The sequence below is a fragment of the Schistocerca piceifrons genome, chromosome 3 (assembly GCF_021461385.2).
Source record: "Schistocerca piceifrons isolate TAMUIC-IGC-003096 chromosome 3, iqSchPice1.1, whole genome shotgun sequence".
NCBI lineage: Eukaryota > Metazoa > Arthropoda > Insecta > Orthoptera > Acrididae > Schistocerca > Schistocerca piceifrons.
The window spans coordinates 885,587,179-885,608,625 of record NC_060140.1 but is presented as its reverse complement, the minus strand read 5'-3'; the positions used below and the strand labels follow the sequence as shown (position 1 = coordinate 885,608,625).

At 41.6% G+C, this 21,447-nt stretch overlaps 1 protein-coding gene across 1 annotated transcript in view; it reads left to right on the top strand.

Moving 5' to 3' along the window:
- The window catches only part of LOC124787699 (cytochrome P450 6k1-like), a 63,162-nt gene that overhangs the window by 9,184 nt on the left and 32,531 nt on the right, over positions 1–21,447 (top strand). The window contains exons 2-4 of the mRNA XM_047254534.1: positions 4,935–5,161; positions 15,388–15,626; positions 20,260–20,522. Of these exons, the coding sequence (XP_047110490.1) occupies positions 4,942–5,161; positions 15,388–15,626; positions 20,260–20,522 (722 nt within the window). The 5' untranslated portion in view covers positions 4,935–4,941. The remainder of the gene's footprint in view (positions 1–4,934; positions 5,162–15,387; positions 15,627–20,259; positions 20,523–21,447) is intronic.

The following is a 21,447-nucleotide window of genomic DNA, read 5'->3' as shown; positions in this document are numbered from 1 at the left end:
CATACGCAGAGGTGTGTTGGAACGTGTCACAGTATGGTGCAGTGAGTAAGTGTGCACACGTTTTCAGACGTCCTAATGGTGAGTGTGTGTTGAAAATGGCTCAAAGAACACGTATTGATGACGTTACGACGAGTAGAACACTAGGGCGACTGGAGAATGGTCAAACACAGCAGGTCGTAGCATGGGCCCTCTGTGTGCCACAAAGTGTGATCTCAAGATTATGGCAACGATTCCAGCAGACAGGAAATGTGTCCAGGCGCGACAGTACGGGACGTCCACAGTGTACAACACCACAAGAAGACCAATATCTCACCATCAGTGCCCATAGAAGGACACGGAGTACTGCAGGTAGCCTTGCTCAGGACCTTACCATAGCTACTGGAAAAGTTGTCTCCATACACATAGTCTACGGATGACTGAACAGACATGGTTTATTCGCCTGGAGACCTGTAAGGTGCATTCCATTGACCCCTGGTCACAGGAGAGCCCGTAAAGCCTGGAGTCAAGAACACAGTACATGGTCACTGGAACATTGGTCCCAGGTTATGTTACGGACGAGTCAAGGTTTGGTCTGAACAGTGATTCTTGCCAGGTTTTCATCTGGCTTGAATCAGAACCAGGTTTTCATCTGGCGTGAACCAGGAACCAGATACCAACCCCTTAATGTCCTTGAAAGGGACCTGTATGAAGGTTGTGGTATGATGGTGTGGGGTGGCATTATGATTGGTGCACGTATACCCCTGCATGTCTTTGACAGAGAAACTGTAATGGGTCATTTTGCACCAGTATGTCTGCCTTTTCAGGGGTGCAGTGGGTCCCACCTTCCTCGTAATGGATGATGATGCACGGCCCCACCGAGCTGCCTTCGTGGTGGAGTACCTTTGAACAGACGATGTCAGGCGAATGGAGAGGCCTGCCTGTTCTCCAGACCTAAACCCCATCGAGCACGTCTTTGATGCTCTCGGTCGACGTATCGCTCCACTTCTTCAAACCCCTAGGACACTTCAGGAGCTCCGACAGGCACTGGTGCAAGAATGGGAGGCTATACCGCAGCAGCTGCTCGACCACCTGATTTAGAGTATGCCAATGCGTTGTGCGGCCTGTGTACTTGTGCATGGTGATCATATCCCATATTGATGTCCGGGTACATGCGCAAGAAACAGTGGAGTTTTGTAGCACATGTGTTTCGGGACGGTTTTCTCAACTTATCACCAATACTGTGGACTTACATATCTGTGTCATGTGTGTTCCCTATGTGCCTATGCTATTAGCGCCGGTTTTGTGTAGTGCCACGTTGTGTGGCACCACATTCTGCTATTATCCTTAACTTATGAGCATGAGTGTAGTACAAATGGGTATGGCTTAGTTACAATTTTGGTTTTCATTCAGTTACTCGAAAACTATTAGAGGCCGGCCGGTGTGGCCGTGCGGTTCTAGGCGCGTCAGTCTGGAACCGCGTGACCGCTATGGTCGCAGGTTCGAATCCTGCATCGGGCATGGATGTGTGGGATGTCCTTAGGTTAGTTAGGTTTAAGTAGTTCTGAGTTCTAGGGGACTGATAACCTCGGATGTTAAGTCCCACAGTACTCAGAGCCATTTTTAGCCATTGAGGGGAGACAGAAAAGGAGTAGGAGACTTGCGTGTGAGAAAGACAGTAGAATGAATAGGAAAGTCGTAGCGTAAGATAGAAATAGAAGGGGTAGGCTTGAAGTGTGAGAGAGGTGGGTTCAAAAATGGTTCAAATGGCTCTGAGCACTATGGGACTTACCATCTGAGGTCATCAGTCCCCTAGAACTTAGAACTACTTAAACCTAACTAGCCTAAGAACATCACACACATACATCCCGAGGCAAGATTCGAACCTGCGACCGTAGCGGTCGCGCAGTTCCACATTAAAGAGCCTAGAACCGCTCGGCCACGCACCGGCCGGCAGAGAGGTGGGGAAAGATGGCAGTTGGTAATGTTGTGTCTCTAGTTGATAAGACATAACGAAGACATTGCAAACATTTATTAAATGGATAAAACACGATTACACTATTTACAGGATGAATAATTGTGTACATATCTTTTACACGTCTTTTATACACAGAACTTCTCTGTTCCAACACTTTTCTGGTTTATTCAGTCGCTAGCTGTGCTGTTACCATGAGAAATCGCTGGCTAGCTGTTAATATATTAGTAGCATCGTGTTATGTCCTTTTGTTCTCAGTGCAAGCCTTCCGAGATCTGGGTGGAATTCGGTGTGCGGTGTCTTAAAATATGCGCGGAGGTTTATATTTGAGGAATGTTGAGACGATGGAATGTGCCAACAAAGTACAGAGGTGTGCATGAGTCGAGATGGGAATTTGATGAAATGATAGAGGATCCTTGTAAGAGAGAGAACGGTCGTGGAAAGCGAGGCGGAATGCACGGCGTTCAAGTATTCCGAGGAACTGACAGAAGTTGGGTGAAACGAATACCCATGCAACATTGACATAGCAAAGGATAAGTCGGATCAAGGTTTCGTATGCGCGAAGGATAGTGACGGGATGCAATTCCCGTGTTTGGCCTGCTAGTAGTTTTATTCTATTGGGCGCTTTTGTTGAATTATTAGTAGGTGAGGTTTCCATGCTAGTTTTAAAAAAAATACTCCACGCAGTGCGTTTTCATTTGGGCAGGAAAAGCTTTCAGTACGGGAACTGGGTGCAGAACAAGGGCTTGCTTTTCATACAGCGTTTCCGTACATCTATAAACATAATTAGATCCTCGTTTATATATAGTTTATAAATACACATCACAGAAGTTGGGAAGAAAAACATAGGTACAAAGAAGGTAGCTGCGAAGAAACCATGGGTAACAGAAGAAATACTTCAGTTGATTGATGAAAGGAGGAAGTACAAACATGTTCCGGGAAAATCAGGAATACAGAAATATAAGTCGCTGAGGAATGAAATAAATAGGAAGTGCAGGGAAGCTAAGACGAAATGGCTGCAGGAAAAATGTGAAGACATCGAAAAAGGTATGATTGTCGGAAGAACAGACTCAGCATACAGGAAAGTCAAAACAACCTTTGGTGACATTATAAGCAACGGTGGTAACATTAAGAGTGCAACGGTAATTCCACTGTTAAATGCAGAGGAGAGAGCAGGTAGGTGGAAAGAATACATTGAAAGCCTCTATGAGGGTGAAGATTTGTCTGATGTGATAGAAGAAGAAACAGGAGTCGATTTAGAAGAGATAGGGGATTCAGTATTAGAATCGGAATTTAAAAGAGCTTTGGAGGACTTACGGTCAAATAAGGCAGAAGGGATTGATAACATTCCATCAGAATTTCTAAAATCATTGGGGGAAGTGGCAACAAAACGACCATTCACGTTGTGTGTAGAATATATGAGTCTGGCGACATACCATCTGACTTTCGGAAAAGCATCATCCACACAATTCCGAAGACGGCAAGAGCTGACAAGTGCGAGAATTATCGAACATACAGCTTAACAGCTCATGCATCGAAGCTACTTACAAGAATAATATACAGAAGAATGGAAAAGAAAATTGAGAATGCGCTAGGTGACGATCAGTTTGGCTTTAGGAAAAGTAAAGGGACGAGAGAGGCAATTATGACGTTACGGGTAATTATGGAAGCAAGGCTAAAGAAAAATCAAGACACTTTCATAGGATTTGTCGACCTGGAAAAAGCGTTCAACAATATAAAATGGTGCAAGCTGTTCGAGATTCTGAAAAAAGTAGGGGTAAGCTACAGGGAGAGACGGGTCATATACAATATGTACAACAACCAGGAGGGGATAATATGAGTGGACGATCAAGAACGAAGTGCTCGTATTAAGAAGGGTGTAAGACAAGGCTGTAGCCTTTCGCCCCTACTTTTCAATCTGTACATCGAGGAAGCAATGATGGAAATGAAAGAAAGGTTAAGGAGTGGAATTAAAATACAAGGTGAAAGGATATCAATGATACAATTCGCTGATGACATTGCTATCCTGAGTGAAAGTGAAGAAGAATTAAATGATCTGCTGAACGGAATGAACAGTCTAATGAGTACACAGTATGGTTTGAGAGTAAATCGGAGAAAGACGAAGGTAATGAGAAGTTGTAGAAATGAGAACAGCGAGAAACTTAACATCAGGATTGATGGTCACCAAGTCAATGAAGTTAAGGAATTCTGCTACCTAGGCAGTAAAATAACCAATGACGGACGGAGCAAGGAGGACATCAAAAGCAGACTCGCTATGGCAAAAAAGGCATTTCTGGCCAAGAGAAGTCTACCAATATCAAATACCGTCCTTAATTTGAGGAAGAAATTTCTGAGGATGTACGTCTGGAGTACAGCATTGTATGGTAGTGAAACATGGACTGTGGGAAAATCGGAACAGAAGAGAATCAAGCATTTGAGATGTGGTGCTATAGACGAATGTTGAAAATTAGGTGGACTGATAAGGTAAGGAATGAGGAGGTTCTACGCAGAATCGGAGAGGAAACGAATATGTGGAAAACACTGATAAGGAGAAGGGACAGGATGCTAGGACATCTGCTAAGACATGAGGGAATGACTTCCATGGTACTAGAGGGAGTTGTAGAGGGCAAAAACTGTAGAGGAAGACAGAGATTGGAATACGTCAAGCAAATAATTGAGGACGTAGGTTGCAAGTGCTACTCTGAGATGAAGAGGTTAGCACAGGAAAGGAATTTGTGGCGGGCCGCATCAAACCAGTCAGTAGCCTGATGACCAAAAAAATATATATATATATATATATATATATATATATATATATATATATATATATATATATATATATATACACTTATACTCAGTCAGTTACTTTTTTCGTGAACCTCGAAGCGTGTAAAAAGCTTACCTATCACGGCGTCCGCGTTCAAAGACCCCTTGATAAATTTCTGCTGGATGCTGACGCCCTTTCTTCTTTTCCTTTTTCCAGACTGCAGATGGCGCTGCTTCTGGAATCCTGGATCGGCGACTTGGTCGTCGTCTTGTCGGCGGCCGTGCTCGCTCTCTACCTGTGGTTCTCCAGTAGCTACAAGTACTGGAAGAACAAGGGAGTGCCGTACGCGGAACCTACTTTCCCGTTTGGAAACTTCACGAGAACCTTTCTCGGCAGGGAAGCTCTCGGTGTGACCATGCAGAGAATATACAATCGACTGCCAAGTAAGTAATTTTCGAAGAATTTTCATTGGGCATTATTAAGTGGGATTATTATAGCAGCTGTGTTAATTCTTGCATCTTTTGTGCATTATTTAGTGCGAACTAAATCTCCCGCCCGGGAGATGAATCACTTATCTTTTGTATTCAGGACGTGTTGAGAAACCAATGTGCGTACAGAGCAGACTAAGAATCATAGGGCGTACTTTATCGGTAAGTTTATAGTACTCAAGAGACGTTTTTCTACGGTCTCGATCCGTGAGCTGAGTGAAACGTGTGTTGCTAGACCCCAGTTACTCGGTCCTTAAGCGCATAAGAGTCTGCGGAGTTGCTGAGGCTGCCTGCTGCAGTACCGACGGCAACTCTACATGCGTGCGTGATAGCGCGTACGGTGACACACGAATTATGCCGAGAGAAGCCGAAGCATTCACCCACACGTTTGCTTCCGAACGGCGAGGGCATCTGTAGCTGTGCGTTCATAAGCTCCCGCTGCGTGCCATCAAAATGATTTCTAAAAGAAAGCATGTGATTTCTTTCCATACTCGACTATCGATTATTGAGCAAAGTCGATCACGACCACTAGCAAGAAATTCATCGACTTTATTAGCTGATAACATGTAAGTCCTATAATGTAATACATAAGCCATGTTTGTAATAATAGCACTTCACTGCTGATTACTTGGTGATTCCGTAGATAGCACATAATTCTTCCGAAATCGTATTTTGATCTTCATCAAGAAGTCCGTATTTCGACTGTTGAAATCAGTTAAATTTAGCTCGCCATATTTTGCTGCCATGAATTGAGGATCTATAACGACTAAAGATTCTAATAAGGTCATTGGTTTCATGGGAGACCTATTCCTTTAGCTAATTCCAAAATTGTGTCACGTATCAACAAGAGAATTTATAATACAACGACAGAATTCATTTAAACGAACGTTTTGAACCAAGAACATGTTTTAAGCAATAAATTGTAACGTAAGTGCTTCGGGTGAGTTATTAGTAATAAAATAACAATCACAATGTTAAATTCCCATTGATGTTCTGGAATTCTCCATAAAATCGTACATATTACAGACTATCAAACTCTAAGTCAGGTTTTGAAATCAACAAAAAAATTCCTATAAGATAAGACATTTCATACATCATTTCACTGTCGTTCTAAATTTGGTAAAATTTACACTTTTTGTATTTCATTAATAAAGCAGAAAGATTTGTGGAAGGGATAGATGACAAATATTGTTGCTAACACATTATTACACATCACGACTTCTGTAATATTCAAAGGACAAACTCTTTTACTTAAAAACTAACATAAACTCAATTATTGGTAGCCATAAGACGGATTACTTCCACTATGAAGCACTACGTATTTATACCTTGTTGTTGCGACGTGACATGACCTAAACTGGTGGGGAGAGTAATGCTTACATATAGATGTTTAAATGACGCCACAGACTGTTCACGTAACTTGGAGGTGATCATGTAACCGACAAATCGTGTATTTTTGCCATTGTCTACCAAAGTTAGGTTGGCACCAATGAGTAAACATGGCCGAGGCCTGATTTTCGATGGCGCTGTAAATTCTTTTATGTGTGATCAATCAGTCGGCAAGTCTCAATGGAACGAGGGCTCCTCTAAAGATATCCAACGCAGCTCGACACGAAACGTCAGGAAAAAAAGCCCGAATGATTCACAAGCAACAACCATGACCGGTCATGAAAGCCTTCATCGTATAATCGGTAGTAATGATTACCACAAAAGCAAAAAGCGCGTTACAGGATTAAATGAAACTTCTCATTTGTTACAAGAGTAGAAGAGTAGAGACCACAACAACAGTGGATGAAATTAGAAAGGACAGAAAAACTGTGTATCAACAACGTATGAGTTTCTGTCACATTTATGAAGAGCACACACGATCATCAAGTTCGGGTATCTATGGAACAAGATACGGATTTTGGTGCCTTGTGCTACACAAGCACGAGTGGTATTTGGTGTCATTCATGAGACAGGCCTGACGATAACGTGATTGGAACTTCGAAACTGGTTGCCTAATAAAACAATATAAAAAAACGGCTGCTGGTACAGTACTATTACATTTTATCCACAATCCTGAGCCCAAGATGGAGTTACATTTAGGAGGTGAGAAGCTGAAGCCGGCCGGTGTGGCCGTGCGGCTCTAGGCGCTTCAGTCTGGAACCGCGTGACCGCTACGGTCGCAGGTTCGAATCATGCCTCGGGCATGGATGTGTGTGATGTTCTTAGGTTAGTTAGGTTTCAGTAGTTCTAAGTTCTAGGGGACTGATGACCACAGATGTTAAGTCCCATAGTGCTCAGAGCCATTTTTTTTTTTTTTTGAGAAGCTGAAGTGGCGCTGGCAATGATGATGTTTACGTACAAGAATTGATTTTTTCTTTTTTTTCAGATTTCGAATTTCGGTTGTTCACTTGTCAGGAGTCCTCTATATAACACACAACTAAGAAGGGTTTTCTGAAAAACCACAATCGATTGTGTACAGCGGAAAATGGCTGTTTCTTAGAGTTATTGAAATTAATTATTTTTATTACATTCAGTGATAAGTCCTCCAAAAGAAGTTCTCCCGTCTGCTAATCCATTTTTTCATCTTTAGTGACGGTCTCCTTTTCATATCGTTCACTGCTACGGTGTACAATGTAGTGACCACATAGAAACCAACAATTGCTGATTTCCTTTCAGCATGCTATCCGCGTGGTACTGACCACGCTATTCGCTCTAGCGAGAGCTTCGTGGTGTGAAATTGGAAGCTTAGTGATCAGATATACAGCAACGTCCTCGTCAATTCGTTGTACCTTCTTTATCATTTTCTGCACTCTCTGATGATGCTCGCTGCATTCAACAGAACTCAGTCCAGGTAAATCGCGCTACTCACAGTAAGGGCCCGAGGACAGGACATAACTTTAACATATTCCGGATATCATAAAAAATCTGAAAGTGTATGTATATAATGGAATAAATATTAATATCACTTACCAGTATACAACAACATATTAAGCGTATCAGCCTCAACAGTAATTTAATTGTTATTTTCGTAGTGAAATAAAGTTACCGTAGTGAATGGAAAGAAAAATGTGCTTCACATCCAATGTAAGCTACAGCTGCCGTGAAAAATATTAATGTTGTGTTCACCAAGTAAGCTTGGTGAAGAACAAAAACGTGGCAACCCTCTACCACAGAAAGAAGATGCTGTATTGAAGTGGCTTGCTAAGCATTCAGTAACCAAATAGCTTTGTCACAGGGCAAAATGGAACTATACAGAATAATTGTGGCACCAGAGACTAAGATACAATTAAGAATAATTTATTAAAATAACTCTACAACGCCTGCTCACATAGCCGTGAGTGTTAAAGCGGCGCATTCAGGAAGGTGAAATGCACCGACGCCGGACTGAATCCGTCCAGTGGATTAGCGTCGAGGATCGGTGTGCCATTCAGCGTGGATGTGGTTTTTAGGTGGTTTCCTTCATCTCACTGCTTGAGTACCAGACTGCTACCCAAGTCCCACCTCAGTTACATGATTCGCAAGCGTTTAGGAAACTTACGCGCACATTCACATCAGTAACACTACACACAGTTGTACACCTATTCGTCCCAGGGGTAACGGGGTGCGATAGGAATGGCATCTGCACCATTTAAATTAACCATACCAAAACCAACCCTAACCATGCCACCCATGCGTCGATGTGGGCCAAGGCACAAGAAAAAGAAGAAGTTTAAAGTAACACTGAACCTGAGTATGAAGTTGAGTCATGGCAAGTTTGCTCACCAACTGTGAACGCCGGTCTATTCTTGAAGGTAGTTGACCAACTATTCTATATTCCGACATAACTGTCGTAAAGGAGTGTGATTATAATATAAGGTAAATGTTTATTTGACACTACAGTAGCGACGCTATAGTCCCAGTACATAATTTTTTCTTTAAAAGAATTATGATTGTGATATATAGTGTTTTGATGCGATACATAGTTATTATATCTAGTAAAGAGGATTTTAATTTGTTTTTGCAATTGTCTGTGTGAATGTAACAAACGACTTCTTAATGGGAAGCAAGAAACTGATATTTTGTAATGCGTGTACAACAATATTTGGTTGTTATAATGCTCATTTCTATGTTATCATACCTTATCGACTATGCTTTTCTATCTAATTTTAAAGCTGTAATCAATGTATACCAGTATTTAGGTTTGCATACCAGCTTTTGGTGTGTGTGTTTATGTTTCAACTAGAGACTAGTTTCGTTAAAACTGTCTTGTGTCATGTGTTTATATACTACATTCATGCCCGCTAGTCACAGAATGGGTAACTAGGAAAATGGAGCAATGTTATGTTAGCAAGTGTGTCTGTCCTATATGAGAGTACAGCGCGTTTTGAGAGTCTTTCTTCGGAACATAGTAAAATTATATGCTGCATTCAATATGGAGTTTGCCATTCTTTATACACTTACAGAGAGGTTATTATATGTGTTTATCTCATGGGAGTTTGCGACATGATAATGATTAAATATACGTATATGTGTTTACTTTCTACCCAAATCCTCGAACGCCATGTGCTCTGCCTTGCCTTCCGTATCTGCCTTCCTTCCCCCACACGGCTCCTGTATGAACTCATCCCCTCCCCCCACCTCCTCCTTTTCCTCCAACATCTCCACACCCTTTACACTGTCCGCAGGCTTGATCCCCCCACTCCCTGGTTTCCTCCTCCCTCTCCACCCCCATCCCGTTGCCATGCCTCTATCGCTGTATCCCTCCCTTTCTCCACCTCCACACCCTCCATCTCCTTCATCAGGGCAATGTCCAGCATCTCCCCCTCCCAGATGATAAACTTCGCTGTGACATCTACCCTTCCTACCTACTGTAACCTGGCCTTGTTCCCCCCTCCCCAGGGCCTCCTTTTTCCTCTCCCCTCCTTCCCTCCTCCCCCCCCCCCCCCCCGAGACCCTGCACCCCATCCTCACCTCTTTCCCTCCCACATCCATCCCTCCCTGGCCCTCTTTGGAGCGCCCCCCGCCCATCTCCCCCCTCTCTTCCCCTCCCTCCCATCTTCCCTCCTCCCTAAACTCTTTGTGCCTGGCAGATCGTCCGTTTTGATCATCAGCATCAGTGTCCCACGTCAGTGTTGTGTTTGGTGCTGTTCTCCTGGGCATCGAGAGGTGTGATTTTAATTGTGTTCCAGCCTTGTACTTAGTGTTACTGTCAGTGATTGTTATGTGCTCCGCCATCTGTCGATACTTTTATACTCCGGTCATACTTCGCCTTGTGTTCTTTTAATTGTCCCAGTGTATGGTTTTTTGTGTGCACTACTTTTTTACGGTTTCTATCTCCATTTTAGAGTCATCCCTTTTTGCCTATTGTCTCCCATAATGTTACCCCCTTTTTTAACATCTATGTACACCATGTTTTCTCCTTTATGTTATTTTTTCATATCTTCCATTGTATGTTCTATGACTTTCGGCTGAAGAGCAGTGCATATGTTGCTGCCAGCCTGCCCTGATGGGCAATTGAAATACAATTAAAAAAATCCTTTTTAGATTTATGAATTTATATCACCCATATGATCGTTGTGTCACAGCAGGGTACATTGCAAGAACCTTTTGCAATTTTTACTGTGATGTAGGTTTATCTATTCTATATTAGGACATGGAATGAACGGTTGGGCAAGCATGGGAATAACTTGTCATAACTTGATTATACCACCACTGCCTCTGTTGCCTGCTATCATTACTTTTCGTAATTGTTGCTAGATGTATTGTCACAATTCCCATTATATATTCGACAACCAATGTTTTACATTTGAATATGACATAGTTCTTCAAAATCCCCTATTTTAAAGAAAAATGTTATGTAGTGGGGCTATGGTTTGACTATCGTAGTATCAAGTAAACCGTTGAATAACCAGTAGAATGTCCAATATGGCTCTGCCGGCATTATGCAGGGTGATTCAGTGATGACGTTACAGACTTTCAGGAACGATGGAGAACGATAAAGGATTTGGATCCGGAAATGATCGAGTTTTTATTTATTTATTTATTTATTTATTTATTGTTCCATGGGACCAAATTAAGGAGAAGTCTCCATGGTCATGGAACGAGTTAATACATGAAATTATAACACGATATTAGAAACAGATAAAATGAAACATAAAAAAACATATTCAGGTGACAAGTCGTAAGTTTAAATAAAGGAAATCAACAATGTAACACTGGAATTTGCTTAATTCTTTAGCGCTTCCAGGAGCTCCTCGACAGAATAGAAGGAGTGAGCCATGAGGAAACTCTTCAGTTTAGACTTAAAAGAGTTTGGGCTACTGCTAATATTTTTGAGTTCTTGTGGTAGCTTATTGAAAATGGATGCAGCAGAATACTGCACTCCTTTCTGCACAAGAGTCAAGGAAGTGCATTCCACATGCAGATTGGATTTCTGCCTAGTATTAACTGAGTGAAAGCTGCTAACTCTTGGGAATAGGCTAATATTGCTAACAACAAACGACATTAAAGAAAATATATACTGTGAGGGCAATGTCAGAATTCCCAGACTATTGAATAGGGTTCGACAAGAGGTTCTCGAACTTACACCACATATAGCTCGAACAGCCCGTTTTTGAACCAAAAATACCCTTTTTGAATCGGAAGAATTACCCCAAAAAATAATACCAAACGACATAAGCGTATGAAAATATGTGAAGTAGACTACTTTTCGTGTTGAAGTGTCACTTATTTCAGATACTGTTCTAATGGTAAATAAAGCAGCATTAATTTCTGAACAAGATCCTGGACATGGGCTTTCCACAACAGCTTACTATCTATCCAAACGCCTAGGAACTTGAACTGTTCCTTCTCGCTTATAATATGCCCATTCTGTCTCATCAAAATATCGGCTCTTGTTGAATTGTGAGTTAGAAACTGTAAAAACTGAGTCTTACTGTGATTTAGCATCAAATTATTTTCCACAAGCCACAAACTTATTTTTTGAACTACATTATTTGATACTGTTTCACTATTACACACAAGATCCTTCACTACCAAGCTGGTGTCATCAGCAAACAGAAATATTTTTGAATCACCTGTAACACTAGAAGGCACATCATTTATATAAATAAGAAACAGCAGTGGCCCCAGCACCGACCCTTGGGGAACGCCCCACTTAACAGTGCCCCATTGGGACTGAACATCACTACCACTCTCACTATTGCGGAGAATTACCTTAAGCTTTCTGTTCTTAAAGTAAGAGGCGAACCAATTGTAAGCTACTCCCCTTACTCCATAATCGTCCAACTTCTGCAGTAATATTTTGTGGTCAACACAGCCAAAAGCCTTCGTCAAATCAAAGAAAACACCTAGCGTTCGCAACCTTTTATTTAATCCGTCCAAAAGCTCACAGAGAAAAGAGAATATATCATTTTCAGTTGTTAAACCATTTCTGAAACCAAACTGAACATTTGACAGCAAATTATGTGAATTTAAATGCTCCAGTAACCTTGTATATACAACCTTCTCGATAACGTTAGCAAACACCGATGGCATAGAAATAGGTCTAAAATTGTCAACATTATCAATATCTCCCTTTTTATAAAGTGGCTTTACTACCAAGTACTTTAATCGATCAGGAAACCGACCACTCCTAAAGGAAAAGTTACAGATATGGCTAAGTATTGGGCTAACATACATAGAACAATACTTCAGTATTCTGCTAGATACCTCGTCATATCCATGAGAGTTCTTGGTCTTTAGTGATTTAATTACTAACTCAATCTCCCTCTTGTCAGTATCATGGAGGAGCATTTCAGGTAACAGTCTCCGAACACTTTTTTCTAACAGCGCTATAAGATTCCCTGTTGGGACTAGGTCTCTATTTAGTTCACCTGCTATATTCAGAAAGTGATTGTTAAATACTGTACATATATGCGACTTATCAGTAACACGGACATTCCCACTACGCACTGATTCTATATCCTCGACCTGTCTCTGCAGACCAGCCACTTCCTTTACGACTGACCATATGGTATTAATTTTATCCTGAGACTTAGCTATTCTATCTGCATACCACATATTTTTTGCCTTCCTAATAACATTTTTAAGCACCTTACAATATTGTTTGTAATGGGCTGCTGCATTTAGATTTTGACTGTTTCTAACGTTTTGATATAATTGCCACTTTGTTCTACAAGATTTTCTTATCCCTCTAGTCAGCCACCCAGGCTGCCTGTTTGTGCTAGTACCCTGTTTTTAACGTTCTAACGGAAAGCAACTTTCAAAGAGCACGAGAAAAGTCTTGAGAAAAGCATTATATTTATCGTCTACTGTATCAGCGCTATAAACATCTTGCCACGCTTGTTCCTTGATAAGGTTTACAAAGGTCTCTACAGCAACTGGATCAGCTTTCCTAAACAGCTGATGACTATATTTAACACGTGTTGCAGCACAAAAATCTTTTAGAGTTAAAATTTGTGCATCATGATCTGAAAGGCCATTCACCTTTTTGCTAACAGAATGCCCTTCTAGTAATGAGGAATGAACAAAAATGTTGTCTATGGTTGTTCTACTGTTCCCCTGCGCTCTCGTTGGAAAGAATACGGTTTGCATAAGATTATATGAATTAAGGAGGTCTACCAGCATCCTCTTCCTTGCACAGTCACTTATACAATTAATATTGAAGTCACCACATATAACTAACTTTTTGTATTTCCTTTAAAGTGAGCCAAGAACCTCCTCTAGCTTTAGCAAAAATGTTGTGAACTCGGAGTCTGGGGATCTATAAATAACAACAGTTAGAAGTTGAAAGTTAATAACAGTTAGAGCTGAAAGCTATAAGCGAAAATCGCTCTCATATTTGTGACATTGGACCTCTTCTACTGCCGGATTCTTGCTTTCCGTACTTTGGAAGAAGGTAGTGTGGACTGAAACAAGAAAAGAAAATGTACAATGTATATTGGCTCCAAAATGCATACCTTGAAAGCTATGAACACTTGTTCAGCATAAGGAAGATGTTTCATAGTAGAAAGAAGATGAACAAGTGCTCGTAGCTCTTAAGGTATTCATTTTAGAGCCCATGTTTAAGAGATCATTTTTTCTTGTTTTATTTACCATTTCTCAAAACATGGAGAGCAGTAGAGAAGGTCCAATGCCAGAGGTAGCATTACTGTGCTTCGTCAGTGTTGTGTTCGGTGCCGTTCTACAGTGACGTCAAGTGCTGTGTTTTTAATCTAGTGTTTGACTTGTATGTAGTTCTGCTGTCTATGATTATTCTGCGCTACGTCACCCATGGTGTGGCTGTTTTAATCATTCTGCAACTTTTATTCTCTGGCCATACTTCACCTTGTGTTCTTTTAATCCTTACAGCGTGTGATTTTTGGGTAAAATATTTTTTAGATTTTTATCTACATTTTTACAGTCACCCCCTTTTTGGTATGCTCTCTTCCATTATGTCCTCCCTTTTTATATCTATGTTCCGCCGTGTTTTCTCCTTTATGTTGTTTTAAATGTCTTCCTTTTATTTACTTAATGTCTCTCGGCTGAAGAGCAGCACCTAAGCTGCTGCCAGCCTGCCCCAGGTGGGGAATTGAAATAAAATACAGAAAAAAAACAGAAAAAGAAAAATGAAGCAGTTTAAAGGTATTGGTGGTCTGTCGAGTTGTCCATCTTTCTCGTGACAGATTGCCCATGCGAACACGTTTGTAGACTTAGACATCCGTAGCATCCAGCAGACCTTCCAGATAGATGGGAAGGTTCTAGGTGCAGCGATAGCGGTCACTTATGGCCCATTAGTACGTAGGGATGCACAATTCGACGTAGGCAGAGCCCCAAGTTTCTGGATATGACTATTACAAGCCTTCTCACGATATTGACGGTTAGCCAAAATCTTTGTGAGGAATGACTTTTCAGTGTCACAACGCATAGTGATCGATGAAACACACTACAGTTGACCTGACACAGTCAACAGGATATCACGTTCGAAGAAACCGTATCCAACACTGACTGACCAAGTTCCTTGGGGTTTTCGAGATTTATCACGTACGTAAAGAAAGGTGGGGCAGCATGAGTGTTTTCAAATGACACTGAAGCGTTGATATGCACGTGTTATTCTATTTTTCTCTTCCATTGACCTAGTTCACACTGAGAGTCAATACGACAATTGTGGTGACCTGTAAGTGTTATTATACGAGAGAGCTGTTAATTCATCTCGTCTCGCCCTGCCATTTCAGGTGAGAGGTATGTCGGATTTTATGGATTTGATCATCCTTTGCTGCTTATCCGCGACCCGGACCTGCTTCGCAACGTCCTTGTCAAGGATTTCGCGACGTTCCATGACAGGGGAAATTTCATCGACAACGGAGATCCGCTGAACAGGCATCTCCTCGCTTTGGCAGGGAAGGAGTGGCGACGGCTGAGAACCAAGTTAAGCCCCACGTTCACATCTGGCAAACTGAAGGGCATGTTCAAGGTGAGTCGTTATGCGGTGCTAGAGCATGGTGTAATCCCTTTCTGCTACAGATTCAAAGGTCGAGAGACATAACTTATCTTTCGTAGACTGTAAATATTTTTCTTATATCAAGATTGATGGAAGAGTGTAGACATTTGAATCCTGGTAGAAACCATAGGTCCCGAACCAACTGTAATTTCATTATTTCCTCAAATGATCACTTGGTAATTCTGGCACTCTTTCCAGTATTAAAATGTTTTGCCTTAATCCTCAGTAATGTTAGGACAAACGATGTCAATTTTATTTATTGTTTCCCTTTAGTATTTATGCCTCTTATGCAAGTATAGGTTAAACCTTACAAATATTAAATTTTAATCTGCATGACGGAATACGCAATCATTTTATATCGATATTATGGCTTTCCTCGTAGGCTTCACTCAGAAAATCGATAGTTCCTACGCCACACTCTCCTAAGCTGATTGCCGTCCATGACGAAAGAGCAGAACTGACTTTTCACATATTCCAGCTAATTACCCAGTGAACAAACGTTAATTATATACAGTCGTAAGGCGAGAGCTGAAAAGTAATCCAGGAAGCTGACTCACACTCTAAGTATATGTACTAATGATGGAATGATGACTTGATCAAATATGGCTTGGCATAAAGTTAGTTTAGACCTAAAGTTAATAGAGCGTCATACAAACCAGTACGAGACATTTCTTTTAGCACCGCAATGTGGCATTTTTCGGCTGACACGACTTTCTTCAGTTCGAGGATAGTGAAGTCGGCGCTGTTTACCCTCCACTGTTTGATTGTGGTATAAAAGAAGTTCACAGGTCCAGTGGCTGTATGAACAAACAGGGATTGTCTAGAGATCTATCGTCGCAAGTCCTTAAAAATTAATGTGAATGACAGAAGAGAAGCATAAGAATTCTCAGTGCAGTCACACAGTCGACGGTTATTGCAAATTTACTATAAAACGACAGTACGGCGCCATGCAGAAGGAATTTAAGGGTTTTGTTGACGATGAAAGAGTACAAAATTACAACGATATACAATCAAAGTTCATTGTTCTGTACATCAAGAAGCACATTGTGCTTAATTTGCAGGGCTTGGGGTGCGTAATGAAATCGGTGGTATAAATAATAAATTTTCTGAAATCGCACTCAGTATTCTACTGTGAACTGTAATAGTTTCTGATGAGAATGAGAACAGTATGGAGACTTTATATAGGGTGATTCACGACGATATCCAAATATTTTAATATGTTACTCTACAAGTAAAACTAAGGAAAAAACTGCGCATAAATATAGATCGCAAATGTTGAGTTACGGAGTTAGGTCTAATAAAAGATTTTGCCCGAAATTTAGCAATTTGCTAATATGGAGCCATTGGAAAACTGCACGAGGTTAAAGTAAAGCACGATTTCCATTTACTTTGTCGTTATTGATCTGGTGAATCTAATAAAACATGTTCAAGACGTCTACCTGCAGTAATTTTCCATAACATCCAGAGAAGCTAGGAGGAGAACCTGTCTCCCGTAACATTCGAAATACTCCACTAATGGTTCGTGCTTTCGGAATCTTCCGAGTTGTATAACGTAAGCGATATTCGTTAACTGCAGCCGCAGCATTACCATCCCATTTGCCATAAATAACGCCATATCGGTGTATTCCTCTGTCGTAAATTTGAAAGGCATCCCTATTTCGCAAATGATGCACAAACTACAACAGTTACTATGTGGTTTTTGTAATTATGGTCTTTCACTGAACAATACAGAAAACTAATTCGTTTCAAGGTTAGGAAACGACTGAAACAACTCACTAACGGTTGCCAACAGTGACATAAACGTTTCTACAATCTTAATGGAAAGCAAACAAAATTACTTGTATAATAATCTTTGCTTTTCTGGATGTTCTGCAGACTTACTACCAATACACGTCTGGGACACGTTTTATCAGATTCGCCAGACCAATAACAATAATGTAAATGGAAATCGTGCTTTACTTTAACCTCGTACATTTTTGCGATGGCTTCAGATTAGCGAAGTTGCTAAATTTCAGGCAAAATATTTTATTAGCCCAACTCCGTAACCAAACATTTGCGGACCTAAGTTTATATTAATTTTTTTCATTCGTTTTACTTGTAGAATACCATATTAAACTATTTGCGTATCTTCGTGAATCATCGCTCCCCTAGAACTTAGAACTACTTAAACCTAACTAACGTAAGGACATCACACACATCCATGCCCGAGGCAGGGTTCGAACCTGCGACCGTAGCGGTCGCGCGGTTCCAGACTGAAGCGCCTAGAACCGCTCTGCCACTCCGGCCGGCCCATCCTGAGTATTACTTCAAAGTACTTTGGTTAAGTCAAAGGGCATGGCTGGAGGGATTTGCGGTTTGAAACTACCTATTGTTGAATTTAAGGAGGAAAAAGGAGCGCAGTAACGAAAAGTAGAACATGTGGAACGGATTTCAGACCTCGCATTTTAAGTGAATTTGACTGTGCACTACCACAGTAAGGGATTGCGAGGTGAGAAACAAGTCATTTCTGATTTGATGGAGATGCGTTTAAAAAGAAAATCGCAGTGGAAAAATTCCGGAAAGAGCACACCGTCCAAATTACTAATAAAACTGGCGTTAAAGAAAACGTGCGGTTTGAAGAATTCATTGCGGCCTTAAAAGAATTATATGGACATTGTTTTAAATGTTTTGCGGACACACCCCATCTTACACCTGTTCTCGATACCGTTCGCTGCTTCAGATGAAAGCGCCCCTGCGCCTTTACAAACGGAACTGACTGATCTGCAATGTAATTTCTGTTTACAAGCCAAATTCTCTTACGTTAAAACTGTCCAGAAGGACTAGACTGTTCCCATCAGAAAGAGTGTGCATTTCTCCATAATGAAGCTGAAAACGTGGCATCAATGTTTGGATCAGTATATTTGTGCGAAAGACCTTTTTTCGATTATGAAACTAAATACATCACGACTATGTAGCAACCTGAATGCGAAAATCTGTGAAACTGTCTGTGTCACTGCGTTGCCGAGAGTTTGTAGCAGATAATAATTATATTAAGTCCTCAGCACTCCAAAAATAAATTAAATAATAGTAAAAATTTGTTTTGTTTGTGATCTATGCTGTTGTGAAATTTGGGACTGTACTGCCATTTAAATACGAAACTTTCGCCGTTTTCCTCTCGTCCCCCTCCTCACTCTCAGACACCGTGGTGTTGCGGTGGGGCAAGAGTGCAACCCGGCGAGAGAGCTATGGCACACGAAGAAAAGCAATACTCGCGTGCCGAATTCTCGGTCGTCCCTGGTCTACTGATGTGCTGGCCACTACTGTGTGTAGAAGGAACCGTTGGGGGTGTCTTTCGACCGATTTCAGATAAAGTACACACGTTCCAGCTGTTCTGCCGCTTATGAACAGGTGCTCGATCGTGTTGAAAGGTGCAATCGCCATCCACGAATTGGTCTTCAACAGTGAGAAGCAGGAAGGTGCCTAAAACATCACTGTATGCCTGTGCTGTGATAGTGCCCCACAAAAGAACAAGGAGTGCAAGACCCCTCCATGAAAAACACGACAACACCATAACACCGCCGCCTCCTAATTTTACAGTGTGCACTACACATACTGGCAGATGACGTTCACCGGGAATTCGCCACACCCACACCCTGCCATCGAATCACCACTTTGTGTACCGTGATGCGTCACTCCACACAACGTTCTGCCACTACTCAATCGTCCAGTGTTTCAGCTCCTTACACAAAGCGAGGCGTCGTTTGGCATTTACCGGGGTGATGTGTGACTTATGAGCAGCCGCTCGACCATGAGATCCAAGTTTTCTCACCTCCCAACTAACTGTCGTAGTGCCGGCCGGAGTGGCCGAGCGGTTCTAGGCGCTTCAGCCTGGAACCGCGCGACTGCTACGGTAGCAGGTTCGAATCCTGCCTCGGGCATAGCATGGATGTGTGTGATGTCCTTAGGTTAGTTAGGTTTAAGTAATTCTAAGTTCTAGGGAACTGATAACCTCAGATGTTAAGTCCCATAGTGTTCAGAGCCATTTTTTTAACTGTCTTAGTCCTTGCAGTGGATCCTGATGCAGTTTGGATTTCCTGCGTGATGGTCTGGATATATGTCTGCCTATTACACATTACGACCTCTTCAACTGTCGGCGGTCTCTGTCAGTCAACAGATGGGGTAGGCCTGTACACTTTTGTGGTGTACGTGTCCCTTCACGTTTCCTCTTGACAGTCACATCGGAAACAGTTTATCTAGGGAAGTTTAGAAGTGTGGAAACCTAGCGTACAGACGTATGACAAGTGACACCATATCGCCTGACCACGTTTGAAGTCTGTGAGTTTCGCAAAGCGTCCCATTCTGCTCTCTCACGACGTCTAGTGACTGCTGAGGTCACTGATATGGAGTACGTGGCAGTAGATGGCAGCATAATGCACCTAATATGAAAAACGTATTTTAAGGGGCGTCCGGATACTTTCGATCACAGAGTGTATGTTTCAATGAAGTCGAATAAACAAAATGAAATATTTACAGACTTGTTCATAACCCTGCAATATGCTAGTTTGCTGAAGCACGGTATCCTGCTATGTACATTGGCAGCGGGACATTTTGTCTGTTTGTCTGACAGATTATCCAGGACTGCGGGAGGGAGATGGCGGACGTGGTGGGGGAAATGGAGGACCGCGGGGAGTCTGTGGAAGTTCGGGAGCTGATAGCGCGGTTCACCACAGACGTCATCTCCTCCGTCGCCTTCGGCCAGGAGTGCAACTGCCTGCGGAACCCAGAGCACGAGTTCCGGCAGTGGGGCAGAAAGATGTTCGAGCCCTCTACGGCCACGGGCATCTTTTTCCTTCTGGTCTTGCTCAGACCGACGCTACTTGCTCGCCTCAGGTAAGATCTCTCATACTCCATTCCAGCAAAGTAAATAAGTGGATACAAAAGGGCTGATATGATCAGCGAAGTTGCGCAGTGGTTCAAACCCCCATCGAGTTGTGTCACAAAGTGCATCTTAAACTTACCAGTAGATGTCGATAGATCAATGATCTTAACATCCAGCCAGTGGTTCTTACCACGTATGAGGAGCTCGAAACTGAGGAAACAAAGAGCTTTCAATCGCCAAACAGTAGTCTTCTGCTGTGACACGTGGAATTCAGATTTAACCTACAGCGGGGAAACAGAGCTCCTTACAACTATTAGACAACGTGAAACTTTTGTGTTAGCACTCAGATATCACTGTGGTACACATGTCTATGTCAGCATCTAGGATGGTGGCGTATTTCGCTGACGAAAACTGGAGTGATGCTTATTCTGAGGACGTTAGGAATCCAAGAACCCGTTTGTCACATACGTTACCTCTTCCCTAGCTTCTGGGAGGGTCTCTCCGTGGGGAGTTAAGGGAACCACACCCTGCCTATCTAACCCACGTTAATTTAGGCAAGTATTTGACCCATTTCAGAAAAAACTATTTGATGCAGGACCTTAATATTTGTACTGTATGTTACATGATGCTAATAGAGTCAAATGTACTAAAATCTACTTTATCCATTTTATAGATTTTAAGAAATACTTTTTTAAATTTATCAACAAAAATTATTAAGTTTTTTCTGCAGAAAATATTTTTTGTGAAATTCGTAATGGGTAAATATTAATGAATGTAGTACCAGAGGTGGCTTTTTATGTTATGCAGAGTCTCTGAAAATTTCATTCATTTATCTATGATACTTTCTGATATAATGGGACACATGTACTGAAAATTTTAGTTTGCGAGAAATTGACTTTATAGAAAAAACTTCTGAAATTTGTTACTTACAGTTAA